This window comes from Lynx canadensis, chromosome B4 (genome assembly GCF_007474595.2).
Source record: "Lynx canadensis isolate LIC74 chromosome B4, mLynCan4.pri.v2, whole genome shotgun sequence".
Classification (NCBI taxonomy): Eukaryota; Metazoa; Chordata; class Mammalia; order Carnivora; family Felidae; genus Lynx; species Lynx canadensis.
In genome coordinates, this window is record NC_044309.1 from 67,463,380 (window position 1) to 67,476,313 (window position 12,934).

The 12,934-nt window shown below is 37.3% G+C and overlaps 2 protein-coding genes across 4 annotated transcripts in view; both read left to right on the plus strand.

Annotated features, from left to right (window-relative positions):
* Nucleotides 1-1,048, plus strand: part of LRRK2 (leucine rich repeat kinase 2) — a 139,174-nt gene extending 138,126 nt beyond the window's left edge. For all 3 annotated transcript variants that reach the window (XM_030322197.1, XM_030322199.1, XM_030322200.1), the window contains one exon: nt 169-1,048. In XM_030322197.1, the coding sequence (XP_030178057.1) occupies nt 169-290 (122 nt within the window). In that variant the 3' untranslated portion in view covers nt 291-1,048. The remainder of the gene's footprint in view (nt 1-168) is intronic.
* A 7,782-nt stretch (nt 1,049-8,830) lies between these two features.
* MUC19 (mucin 19, oligomeric) overlaps nt 8,831-12,934 on the plus strand; it is a 140,413-nt gene continuing 136,309 nt past the window's right edge. The window contains exons 1-2 of the mRNA XM_032593777.1: nt 8,831-8,898; nt 8,983-9,257. Of these exons, the coding sequence (XP_032449668.1) occupies nt 8,831-8,898; nt 8,983-9,257 (343 nt within the window). The remainder of the gene's footprint in view (nt 8,899-8,982; nt 9,258-12,934) is intronic.

Below are 12,934 nucleotides of genomic sequence, written 5' to 3' on the forward strand. Positions count from 1 at the left end.
TTAGTAAATTTTTATAGCTGTATTTATGTATATGTTTGTATAAGACAACTAAATATAAATGAACAAAATTGAAATAAAATGAAATAAAATAAAATAAAATAAAATAAAATAAAATAAAAAGGCCTTATGGCAGATCTTTGAACCATTATTTCATTTTTTTCCTTGTAGAGATACAGTCTTGTTTGTCTGTTTGGGATATCAACCTTCCACATGAAGTGCAAAATTTAGAAAAACATATTGAAGTAAGAAATGAATTAGCTGAAAAAATGAGAAGAATATCTGTTGAATAAGAGGGATGTTGGAGATCTTTGCCTTTGGATGCGAAAATTATTCTCCTGTAAATATTTCTTTAAAAATGTTTACATATGAAAAGGACACTTCCACTTTTTGAAAAAGCTCATGTGTATATGAAGGAATGTTTATATATTTTATTTTATTTTAAATATAAATATGTGTAAAAATAATTTCACTGGAAATGTTTTAAAGAATTATTTAAAATATGACATTGTATTTCCCACATCCTAATTAATTTTGTGGGTTAAGTAATGAAAGGAAAGCTGAAAAGTACAAAATTGCAGGACTCATACCAAAATTTACAAAGTGATTAATTTTTTGTTTTTATCCATAACGAAAGTAAACTTTATTTAACATTCTGCATTTAAACGGGACTGCTGTTTGATTACTTTCTAGGTATTTTGCAAAGTAAAATAGTAATATTAGGACTGGTTCATATGTAATACATTCCTTCTTAAATTCCTTTTAAATGCACGTCTCATACATGCTTGTAAACTGAATTTTCACCAATAAATCCCTTCATTGGAATGTGCATCCTCTTTGTTGCTGATGCAAACAATGCGTTTCATGCATCTTCCCTCCGTTTAAAAGAAAATGTCACGGAAAGTGCTGATGAGGAAATATAACATATTGTTCTCATTCCCAGTAAAGACACGGCCACTCTCTCTTTTCCTGTTGTGCAGTTCAATCTTTGAATGTGGATACCCTGAAATTTGTATACTTGGTGTGAATACAGTGTTCAGTTTTCAAGTGATATTTTTTATGTTTTAATTCGGATTTTCAGTGGTAAGCCAGACCGCTGGTTACTTGTTTCTAACCTGCGCCCTAACATTTCTACCCACCTTCTTCCTAAATTTGTGATTCTGCAAATCCTGCATCACTCAGGAAGAAACCCTATTTCCAGAATTATAGAATTCCACAACTCCCACTGTGACTGTGGGGGCAAGTTTATAACACTCTTTATTTTGATGAAGAAGAAAGGAGTTTCAGGTTATGACAGCTAAAAATACCTGCTAACCTTGTCTTCTAAATTATACCTAAATTGTTTGAATATCTTCCCACAGTAGGAGTGTCAGGGCCAAGTGTCTAGGTAACAATTTGAGTGACATTTATGTCTTAAGGAAAAACTTTTTTGGTAAATCCATTGGCCCTCGCCAATAGTCATAAATTCAAACAATTCTCTATGACAGGATAACTTGTCCATTTAATATTCTCAGAACTCACCAGTGTTGTATTATAGGATGATTTTAAAAATAATGGACGAGTTTGTTCCTGTGATATTTCTCATTGTTACTTTGTATTGTAATTTTTTTACCAAGAAAATTATGAAGAAATACGTAAATGAACATTATATTTAAATGGAATAATAAATATTCTTAAAGCATGTTTAAGAATTTTAAAACTTTGTGATAATGTTTTATTTTTCACATATAGCTCTGTATCTGTCTAATATGAAATTTTTTATTAGCCTGTGTATGGGACATCTAAAAAATGCTAACTAAAGTTTTCTCTTGGGGATTTATTCAGTTGCCTGTAGTACACATAGTTTTTAGGATCCCAGAATAAAACCTGATAGGCCTGATATATTCCATTTTCAAATTCTCATAAAAATTTTCTTAAAATAAAATTGTTCCCTCTTGAGTACTGAAACAAAAAATGACTTTAGAACAGTTTATTAAAAAAATTGGCAGACTCATTTTAAGTTTTCCCTGATTAGAACCCCCAAATGAGCTACTTATCATTATAAAAACATAAGCGTTTGTCTTTTTTTAATTGGATCATCTTTTTTAGGACATTCTGTCAATCTCTACATTTTATGTATGTATGTATGTATGTATATATGTATGTTTGTATGTATGTATTTATTTGTTTTTCATTTATATCCAAGTTAGTTAGCATATACTGCAATAATGATTTCAGGAGTAGATTCCAGTAATTCATCCCCTGCTTATAACACCCAGTGCTCATCCCAACAAGTGTCTTCCTTAATGACCCTTACCCATGTAGCCCATGCCCCCACAACCCCTCCAGCAAACCTCATTTTGTTCTCTGTATTTAAGAGTCTCTTATGTTTTGTCCCCCTCCCTGTTTTTGTTTTATTTTTGCTTCCCTTCCCTTTTTATTTTTTTTAATATAATTTATTGTCAGATTGGTTTCCACACAACACCCAGTGCTCATCCCAACAGGTGCCCTCCTCCATGCCCATCACCCACTTTACCCTCTCCCCCACCCACCATCAACCTTCAGTTTATTCTCAGTTTTTAAGAGTCTCTTATGGTTTGCCTCCTTCCCTCTCTGTAACTTTTTTTCCCCCCTTCCCTTCCCTGATGGTCTTCTGTTAGGTTTCTCAGGATCCACATATGAGTGAAAACATATGGTGTCTTCCTTTCTCTGCCTGACTTATTTCACTTAGCATAGTACCTTCCAGTTCCATCCACGTTGCTGCAAATGGCCAGATTTCATTCTTTCTCGTTGCCAAGTAGTATTCCATTGTATATATAAACCACATCTTCTTTATCCATTCACCAGTTGATGGAACTTAGGCTCTTTCCATAATTTGGCTATTGTAGAAAGTGCTGCTATAAACATTGGGGTACACGTGCCCCTATGCATCAGCACTCTTGTACCCCTTGGGTAAATTCCTAGCAGTGGTATTTCTGGGTCATAGGGTAGTTCTATTTTTAATTTTTTGAGGAACCTCCAGACTTTTCCAGAGCAGCTGCACCAGTTTGCATTCCCACCAATAGTGCAAGAGGGTTCCCGTTTCTCCACATCCTTGCCAGCATCTGTAGTCTCATGACTTGTTCATTTTAGCCACTCTGAACAAGTGAGGTGGTATCTCAGTATGGTTTTGATTTGTATTTCCCTGATGAGGAGTGACGTTGAGCATCTTTTCATGTGTTGGTTGGCCATCTGGATGTCTTCTTTAGAAAACTGTCTATTCATGTCTTGTGCTCATTTCCTCACTGGATTATTTGTTTTTTGGGTGTGAAGTTTTGTGAGTTCTTTATACATTTGGATACTAGCCCTTTATCCGATAATGTCATTTGCAAATATCTTTTCACATTCTGTCGGTTGCCTTTTAGTTTTGTTGATTCCTTTGCAGTGCAGATTTGCTTCACTTCCCTTATATTCATCTGTTTTGTATCTTAATGTCCTCATATGAGTGAAGTCATATGATATTTGTCTTTCTCTGACTAATTGCACCTACCATAAAACCCTCTAGTTCCATCCACGTTGTTGCAGATGGCAAGATTTCATTCTTTTTGAATGACGAGTAATACTCCATTGTGTGTATGTATATGTATATATATATACATACACACCCTATCTTCTTTATCCATTCATCTGTCGATGGACATTTGGGCTCTTTCCATACTTTGGCTATTGTTGATAGTGTTGATATAAACATTGGGGTGCATGTGCCCCTTCGAAACAGCACACCTGTATCCCTTGTATAAATACCTTGTAGTGCAATTGATGGGTTGTAGGGTAGTTCTATTTTTAATTTTTGGGGAACCTCCATACTGTTTTCCAGAGTGGCTGCACCAGTTTGCATTCCCACCAACAATGCCAAGAAGATCCTCTTTCTCCACATCAACAACATCTGTTGTTGCCTGAGTTATTAATGTTAGCCATTCTGAACAGTGTGAGGTGGTATCTCATTGTGGTTTTGATTTATATTTCCCTGGTGATGAGTTATGTTGAGCATTTTTTAATGTGTCATTTGGCCATCTGGATGTCTTCTTTGGAGAAGTGTCTATTCATGTCTTTTGCCCATTTCTTCACTGGACTATTTGTTTTTTGGGGTATTGAGTTGGATAAGTTCTTTATAGATTTTGGATACTAACCCTTTATCTGATATGTCATTTGCAAATATCTTCTCCCATTCTGTCAGGTGCCTTTTAGTTTTGCTGATTGTTTCCTTCGCTGGGCAAAAAGCTTTTTGTTTTGATGAGGTCCCAATTGTTCATTTTTGCTTTTGCTTCCCTTGCCTCCAGAGACGTGTTGAGTAAGAAGTAGCTGTGGCCAAGGTCAAAGAGGTTTTAACCTGCTTTCTCCTCGAGGATTTTGATGGCTTCCTGTCTTACGTTTAGTAAGTCTTTCATCCATTTTGAGTTTATTTTTGTGTATGGTGAAGAAAGTGGTCCAGGTTCATTCTTCTGCATGTCGCTGTCCGGTTTTCCCAGCACCATATGCTGAAGAGACTGTCTTTATTCTATTGGATATTCTTTCCTGCTTTGTCAAAGATTAGTTGGCCATATGTTTGTGGGTCCATTTCTGGGTTCTCTATTCTGTTCCATTGATCTGATTGTCGGTTTTTGTGCCAGTACCATACTGTCTTGATGACTGCAGCTTTGTAGTATAGCTTGAAGTCCAGGATTGTGATGCCTCCTGCTTTGGTTTTCTTTTTCAAGATTGCTTTGGCTCTTGGGGGTCTTTTCTGGTTCCATACAAATTTTAGGATTGTTTGTTCTAGCTCTGTGAAGAATGCTGGTGTTATTTTGATAGGGATTGTATTGAATACGTAGATTGCTTTGGGTCATATCGACATTTTAACAATATTTGTTCTTCCTATCCAGGAGCGTGGAGTATATTTCCATTTTTTTGTGTCTTCTTCAATTTCTTTCATAAGCTTTCTATAGTTTTCAGTGTATAGATTTTTCACCCCTTTGGTTAGATTTATTCCTAGGTATTTTATTGTTTTTGGTGCAATTGTAAATGGGATTGATTCCTTGATTTCTCTTTCTATTGCTTCATTTTTGGTGTATAGGGATGCAACCGATTTCTGTGCATTGATTTTATATCCTGCCACTTTGCTGAGTTCATGAATCAGTTCTAGCAGTTTTTTGGTGGAATCTTTTGGGTTCTCCATGTAGAGTATCATGTCATCTACAAAGAGTGAAAGTTTGACCTCCTCCTGGCTGATTTGGATGCCTTTTATTTCTTTGTGTTGTCTGATTACAGAGGCTGAGACCTCCAATACTATGTGGAATAACAGTGGCATGAGTAGACATCCCTGTGTTTTTCCTGACCTTAGGGGGAAAGCTCTCAGTGTTTCCCCATTGAGGATGATATTAGCATTGGGTCTTTCATATATGGCTTTTATGATCTCAAGGTATGATCCTTCTATCCCTACTTTCTTGAGGGTTTTTAGCAAGAAAGGATGCTGTATTTTGTGAAATTCTTTCTCTGCATCTATTGAAAGGATCATATGGTCCTTGTCCTTTCTTTTATTGATGTGATGAATCATGTTAATTGTTTTGTGGATATTGAACCAGCCCTGTAACCCAGGTATAAATCCCACGTGGTTGTGGTGAATAATTTTTTTAATGTATTGTTGGATCCGGTTGGCTAGTATCTTGTTGAGGATTTTTGCATCCAAGTTCATCAGGGAAATGGATCTATAGTACTCCTTTTTAGTGGGGTCTCTGGTTTTGGAATCAAGGTAATGCTGGCTTCATAGAGAGTTTGGAAATTTTCTTTCCGTTTCTATTTTTTGGAACAACTTCAAGAATAGTTGTTAACTCTTCCTTAAATGTTTGGTAGAATTCCCCTGGAAAGCCATCTGGCCCTGGACTCTTGTTTTTTGAGAGATTTTTGATAACTAGTTCAATTTCTTTACTGGTTGTGGGTCTGTTCAAATTTTCTATTTCTTCCTGTTTCAGTTTTGGTAGTTTATATGTTTCTAGGAATTTGTCCATTTCTTCCAGATTACTATTAGTGTATAATTGTTCTTATACTCTTATTGTTATTGTTTCTCTGTGTTGGTTGTGATCTCTCCTCTTTCATTCTTGATTTTATTTATTTGGGTCCTTTCCTTTTTCTTTTTGATCACACTGGTTAGTGGTTTATCAATTTTGTTAATTCTTTCAAAGAACCAGCTTTTGGTTTCATTGATTTGTTCTACTGTTTGTTTGTTTGTTTCAATAACATGGATTTCTGCTCTAATCTTTATTATTTCCTGTCTTCTGTTGGCCCTGGGTTTTATTTGCTGTTCTCTTTCCAGCTCTTTAAGGTGTAGTGTTAGGTTGTGTATCTGAGACCTTTCTTCCTTCTTTAGGAAGGCCTGGATTGCTATATACTTTCCTCTTATTACCACCTTGCCTGCGTCCCAGAGGTTTTGAGCTGTGGTGTTATCATTTTCATTGGCTTCCATGAACTTTTTAATTTCCTCTATAACTTCTTGGTTAGCCCATTCATTCCTTAGTAGGATTCCTTAGTCTCCAAATATTTGTTACCTTTCCAAATTTTTTCTTGTGGTTGATTTTGAGTTTCATAGTGTTGTGGTCTGAAAATATGCACAGTATGATCTCTATCTTTTTGTACTTGTTGAGGGCTGATTTGTGTCCCAGTATGTGATCTATTCTGGAGAATGTTCCATGTGCACTCGAAAAGAATATACATTCTGCTGCTTTAGGATGAAATGTTCTGAATATATCTGTTAAGTCCATCTGGTCCAGTGTTTCATTCAAAGCCATTGTTTCCTTGTTTATTTTCTGTTTAGATGATCTGTATATTGTTGTAAGTGGGGTGTTAAAGTCCCCTAGTATTATGGTATTATCATCAATGAGTTTATGTTTGTGATTAATTGATTTATATATTTGAGCGTCCCACATTTGGCACATAAATGTTTACAATTGTTAGGTCTTCTTGGTGGATAGACCTCTTAATTATCATATAATATCCTTATTCATCTCTTGATACAGTCTTTATTTTAAAGTCTAGATTGTCTGATATAAGTATGGCTACTCCAGCTTTCTTTTGTCGACCATTAGCATGTCGGATGGTTCTCCATCCCCTTGGTTTCAATCTGAAGGTGTCTTTAGGTCTAAAGTGGGTCTCTTGTAAACAGCATGGATCTTGTTTTCTTATCCATTCTGTTACCCTATGTCTTTTGATTGGAGCATTGAGTCCGTTGATGTTTAGAGTGAGTCCTGAAAGATAAGAATTTATTGCCATTATGTTGCTTGTAGAGTTGGAGTTTCTGGTGGTGTTCTCTGGTCCTTTCTAGTCTTTGTTGCTTTTGGTATTTTTTTTTCCTTTTTTTTCTCCCCTCAGAGAGTGCCCATTAAAATTTCTTGCAGGGCTGGTTTAGTGGTCATGAACTTTATTTTTTGTTTGGGAAATTTTTCATCTCCGCTTCTATTTTGAATGACAGGCTTGCTGGATAAAGAATTCTTGGTTGCATATTTTTCTGATTCAGCACATTGCATATATCCTGCCATTCCTTTCTGGCCTGTCAAGTTTCTATGGATAGGTCTGCTGCAAACCTGATCTGTCTTCCCCTGTAGGTTAAGGACATTTTTTTCCTTTCTGCCTTCATGATTCTTTCCTTGCGTGAGTATTTTGTGAATTTGACTATGATATGCCTTGCTGATGGTCAGTTTTGCTGAATCTAATGGGAGTCCTCTGTGCTTCCTGGATTTTGATATCTGTGTCTTTCCCCAGGATAGGAAAGTTTTCCACTATGATTTGCTCACATAACCCTTCTACCCCTTTTTCTCTCTTCATCTTCTGGGACCCCTATGATTCTGATGTTCCTTTTTAATTTCCTCTATAACTTCTTGGTTAGCCCATTCATTCCTTAGTAGGATGGTCTTTAGTCTCCAAGTATTTGTTACTGATTTTTCTAATTCTTAAATCAGGCTCTTTTGGCTTAGTCTCCCTCTTTTTTTCTGCTTCATTATTCTCCAGAATTTGTCCTCCATAGGTGATTCACTGCTCTACCTCATCCATCCTTGCTGCCGTGGCATCTATCTAGATTGAAGCTCAGTTATAACATTTTTTATTTCATCCTGAGTAGCTTTTACTTATTTCATCTCCACAGTAAGAGATTCTAATCTATTTTTGACCCCAGCTAGTATTCTTATTATTGTGATTTTAAATTCCAGTTCAGACATCTTGCTTGTATCTGTGTTGATTAAGTCCCTAGGTGTCTTTTCTTCCTGCTCTTTCTTTTGGGGTGAATTCCTTCGATTCATCATTTTGAAGGCAGAAAAGGAATTAATAAGGTTAAAAAGAAATTAAAATTAAAAAGTTAAAAACAACACACCCACAAAAAAAAATCAAATAAATAATGCTAGGTCCTAGGTGTGTTTTGGTCTGGATGTTGAAAGGGGCTTGATAGATTAGAGGAAAAAAGGGGGAAAAAAAAAAAAGGAAAACGTTTGAAAATTTGAAAAAAATGAATACAATGAAATAGAATGAAATGATGGAATTAAAATAGAATTTGAAAAGTTTGCAAAAAAGTAAAAAATATAGTATAAAAAAGAAAAAATAGTTTTAATAAAAATTGAAATAAAAATTTTTTCTCTTTCTATATTCAAGAAAAAGAAATGAAAAAGAAAAAAAATGAATAGATGGGCTAGTGAACAGGCTGAAATACGATTGAAATTACATTGTTTTCTCCTAGAAGTCAAACAATGAAACACTTGATAGTCTGTAAACTAAGCAGGCGAGGAGACCTGTGTTCTTGAGGATAGAGGTTGGCCCAGTTGGGCGGGCTTAGTGTAACGGCTCCGTTCCCCACTAGATGGCGCTGCTTAGCTTACTGTGGTGGATTGTGGCGCTCGTAGGTGTGTATGCGCATGAGCGGGAGAGGTGAAAATGGCGTCAGTCTCTAGTACGGGAGCTCTAGTCTCCCCGATCAGCAATCGCCTACCCATCCTTTGTCTCCAGCTTCAGTCTACTACCTGCTTTTACACTGTTTGTGACCAAGCCGTCAGATTGCCAGGCGGCACCTCCCTCCTTTTATATCAGATGCAGCTGTGTTTCCCCACCCCTCACTTCGGGTGAGGGGACTGTGGTTTTGACCCTTTCTGACCCTCTGCGGGAGGGTCCCATGGAGCAATGGCCGGGTGCCGGCCGCACTCAGGAACATTTGGGGGACCATGCTGCTGCCGATGTCCAGAGACTGCGGCTAAGTGCCAGCCCGCCTCAGAAAACGTTCACGCATTTGTGTAGCAGAAGCGTTTCAGGATTATGGAAAATCGCAACACACATCGGGCACCAGGCTTCACCCTTAACAACCTTGTTCCAGCACCAGCGAATGTGGTTGTTTTATGGGGTCTGCTGGGACCCCTAGGGCTGCACAGACTCTACCATATGTCCTCCCAGCAGGGGAACCGCCTCTCCACGCGTGGCCTGAAGACCTTGCTCTCTGCTCCTGGGGATTCGCCCTTCCCACCAGAGCACCGCCAGGTATTAAGCTGCGGAGTTTCAGACTCTGCACTCCCCCTGTTTATAGAGTCTTAATGGAATTTAAACTCTCTCCTTTCTCCCCTCTCCCTTTTTAGTTCAGTCCCTGTGGCTATTTCCACTTTTCTACTTTCTCTCCAGCTGCTTTTGGTGGAGTGGGGGGAGTGCTTTTCCCGTATTCTCCCCCTGTCTGTCCTCTCTCAGCATGCAAAAACGGCTCCCTGCACTCTGTGGCTTCTCTCTCCTCCAGTTCACTTCTCTGTGCCATGTACCTGCTGAGTTCTGTGATTCAGGTGGTGCAGATTGTTGTGTTAATCCTCAAATCAGTTTTCTAGGTGTGCAGGATGGTTTAGTGATGATCGGGCTGTATTTCATGGATGTGAGATGCAAAAAAAACCTTCCATGCTGTTCCGTCATCTTGGCTCCTCCCCATAAGTATTTAGAAAATATTTTTTGGGGGAAAGTTTAAGTTTAAAAAGGGAGCCCCTGGAATCTAATTCTGGCAAGAACTATTGATTATATGTGAATTACTTTAAAATGAAAAGTAGCAAAAGTAGGAAAAAATCTTGATAATTTTCCTAAATTAAAGGTGAATGTACAGATGTTCAGATGAGAGTAGATAAAATCTAAAACAGACTTTGCATCTTTATGTAATTCATCACTGTAGATAGCTTAACACCTATGTTGGGGAACCCAATGCTTCTCATCAGCAATATAGTAAATTCTTAAACTATGCCATCTCAGGAGAAATTGAAATCCTCATTCTGCATCTTCCCAGTGTCCTAGCCTTGACGCCATTGTTTCCAGTAGCAATTCAGAATATGACTGTTTAAAAGTACACAGGTAGTTGGTTCTTCCAATTCTTGAAGGTATTTGGAGTACAGCTTAGTTTTCAAGTGGGAGCCAGGCCTGTAGTCTGAATGCACTGATTGGTGATCAGCAATAGGTTTTCCCTCTGTGCTGTCCTCTCTCTTCCCCTGGTTTCCAGGGTAACTGGGGAGTCTCTGCTTGGGGGAGTCTCGGCCTAAGACAAAGAGTGGGGAGAGGGAAGCAAGTATCAGTATCTGGGTCGTGGGGGCTACTGCTTGGCCTCCAGAGAATCCACTGTCCCATGGCAGTAGGGCTCAGAAAACCACATTTCATGGACTATCTTATCTGTGTCACTGTGATCGAGGCTTCGTTACATGTATCCATCCCCACTGAGAGGAGGCTGTTATTATCCACATTTATTTATGAAAATACAAACCAACATGTTAAATGCCGTGTTAGAAGGATTATGAGACAAAACAAATGATCATTGGAGAGAAAAAAAGGAGAGAGAAACCAAGAAACAGACCCTTAACTATAGAGAACAAATTGATGGTTACAGAGGGGACGTGGGTGGGGGGAGGGATTAAAAAGGTAATGGGGGTTAAGGCATGCACTTGTGATGAACACCCAGTGTTAAGTGTTGAATCACTAAATTCCACTCCTGAAACTAATATTAGTTTCTTTACATTTGCTAACTGGAATTTAAATAAAAACTAAAACAAACAAACAAACAAAAGGAAGTATTATGGGAAAATAGAGAATGTGTCCACCCAGCCAGAGTGGAGGATCTGGGAGGATCACACACACAGAAAAGCTAATTTTAAAGCAGACCCATTGAAGAGTTTTCTGTTACGCTGTTCTGAGTTACATGTTAGCTTGTAACAGCAAGGAGATTTCCTCTTATCAAAACAAAAGTAGAGTTGCAAAGGGCTGTATGAGGGTTTTTATTCTTTGTCTGCAATCAACACAATAAGTGCAACACGATCCATGATTTTAACTGCAAACATACGTAATTTGCTACTATGTTGATCAGTGCAATTGATAAGATTTGTGATGTTCTCTCCTCCCATGAATTGCCTGTAGCTGCTTGGATAATGCTTTGTGCATCAGAAGAGAGTAAGATTGATCCTGTTGTTGTTTTGAGGGGTGTAGGGTTGGGAGAAGAAAACATTGAGGTTGAGGTTCATCTGATAAAAATTCTGCCTTAGCACAGAATTGCTTTTTCCATGTAACTTTTACGCATTACAATAACCTCTCTCTGATTTCTCATACAATATGGGGTTTTGCTATTCATCTGTTTCGTATCTACTACGTCTGAGCTACATGACTGACTGGCACAATGTCTGTGGCACATAATTACATATGGGAAATTAAATTGGCATTCAAAACCTTCTAAAGATTGCTGATAATTTCTAGACAGTTCTTTCTTCTTGCAGTAGGGAATTATAAAATAAATGAGATCATTTCAGTTTTATGTCAAGCATGCTTGAGTAAGGCTGGGAGTATCTTCATTTAGCAAGAGGGATTTTATTTCAAAGATAAATACAAGTTTTAGCTACATAAAATAGAATGTCTTCATTGACACATATTTATTTCAAAAGTAAACATAAGTGGTAGCAATATGTAGTAATATCCTAAGTGAACTATTATGTTAAGCTTTTAAGTCAACTCAGTCACATTTTCATTAAATGCTCTCAATTATTTTATACAGTTTGGTGTTTCCATAAAGATGATTAGTATGTGTCAGTTAGAGTGAAATAAGTAGTCCTTCATCCACTGAATAATGACATTTTACTTTTTACAACCTCCTTTTAGGTTATTCACTGTATATTAAAGTGGTTTTCCAGGTATTGACTTATTTTTTAAATATCAAAATATAAATTATTCAATTGTTTCTTCAAATAATTTTTACACTTTCAAGGTAATGTGAATAGGAGGAAAGAAAATTGACAATTTGAAATACTGACTGAAGATTTTTATAACGTGATTGCACATTATGGAAAAAGTGAAGAAATATTCAACTTAAATCTTTAATCATTGGTTGAAGGCCTGTGTGTCAAAAACTTATGGGAAAATCTCCCTTATAAGTCTATATAGAGAGAAGAATTTTTTTTTCCCTTTTGTGCATGAGAATTAATGAAACTGGGGGAGTGAGGAGCATGGGCTCTGGGGCTCATTGTTATCCTGGCTGTCCTGTTCAATCTCTTTTGTGTCAATGTCCTCATTGTAAACGAGTAAAAAATACTATCACATATAGCTGTGAAAAACGTATTCTCGGATCCTCCTTATCCTCAAACCTAAAAGAACTTTTAGCTGCTTTATATTTGTTGATGGAAGGAAGGTGAGTTTTGAAGTTTGCAGCTGGTAGATGGAGACAATATTCTGATTATTCATTCTGTTGAGTTGCTTAAGTGACAGACTGTGGCCTGTGGATCGTGTATCGCAAGTATCAGCAGCTGAGAAAGTAGTAACTTGGTATCCCATCCAACTAACACACTGAGTATTTGTTCTGCCTTTATTCAATGACAGCTAGGAGAAACTGATTTTGTGTGAATCAAAATAATATGAAAACAAATTGACCTTGGCTTCATTTCCAGTAATATGGCAATGATTTGGAGAAGTCCACCTG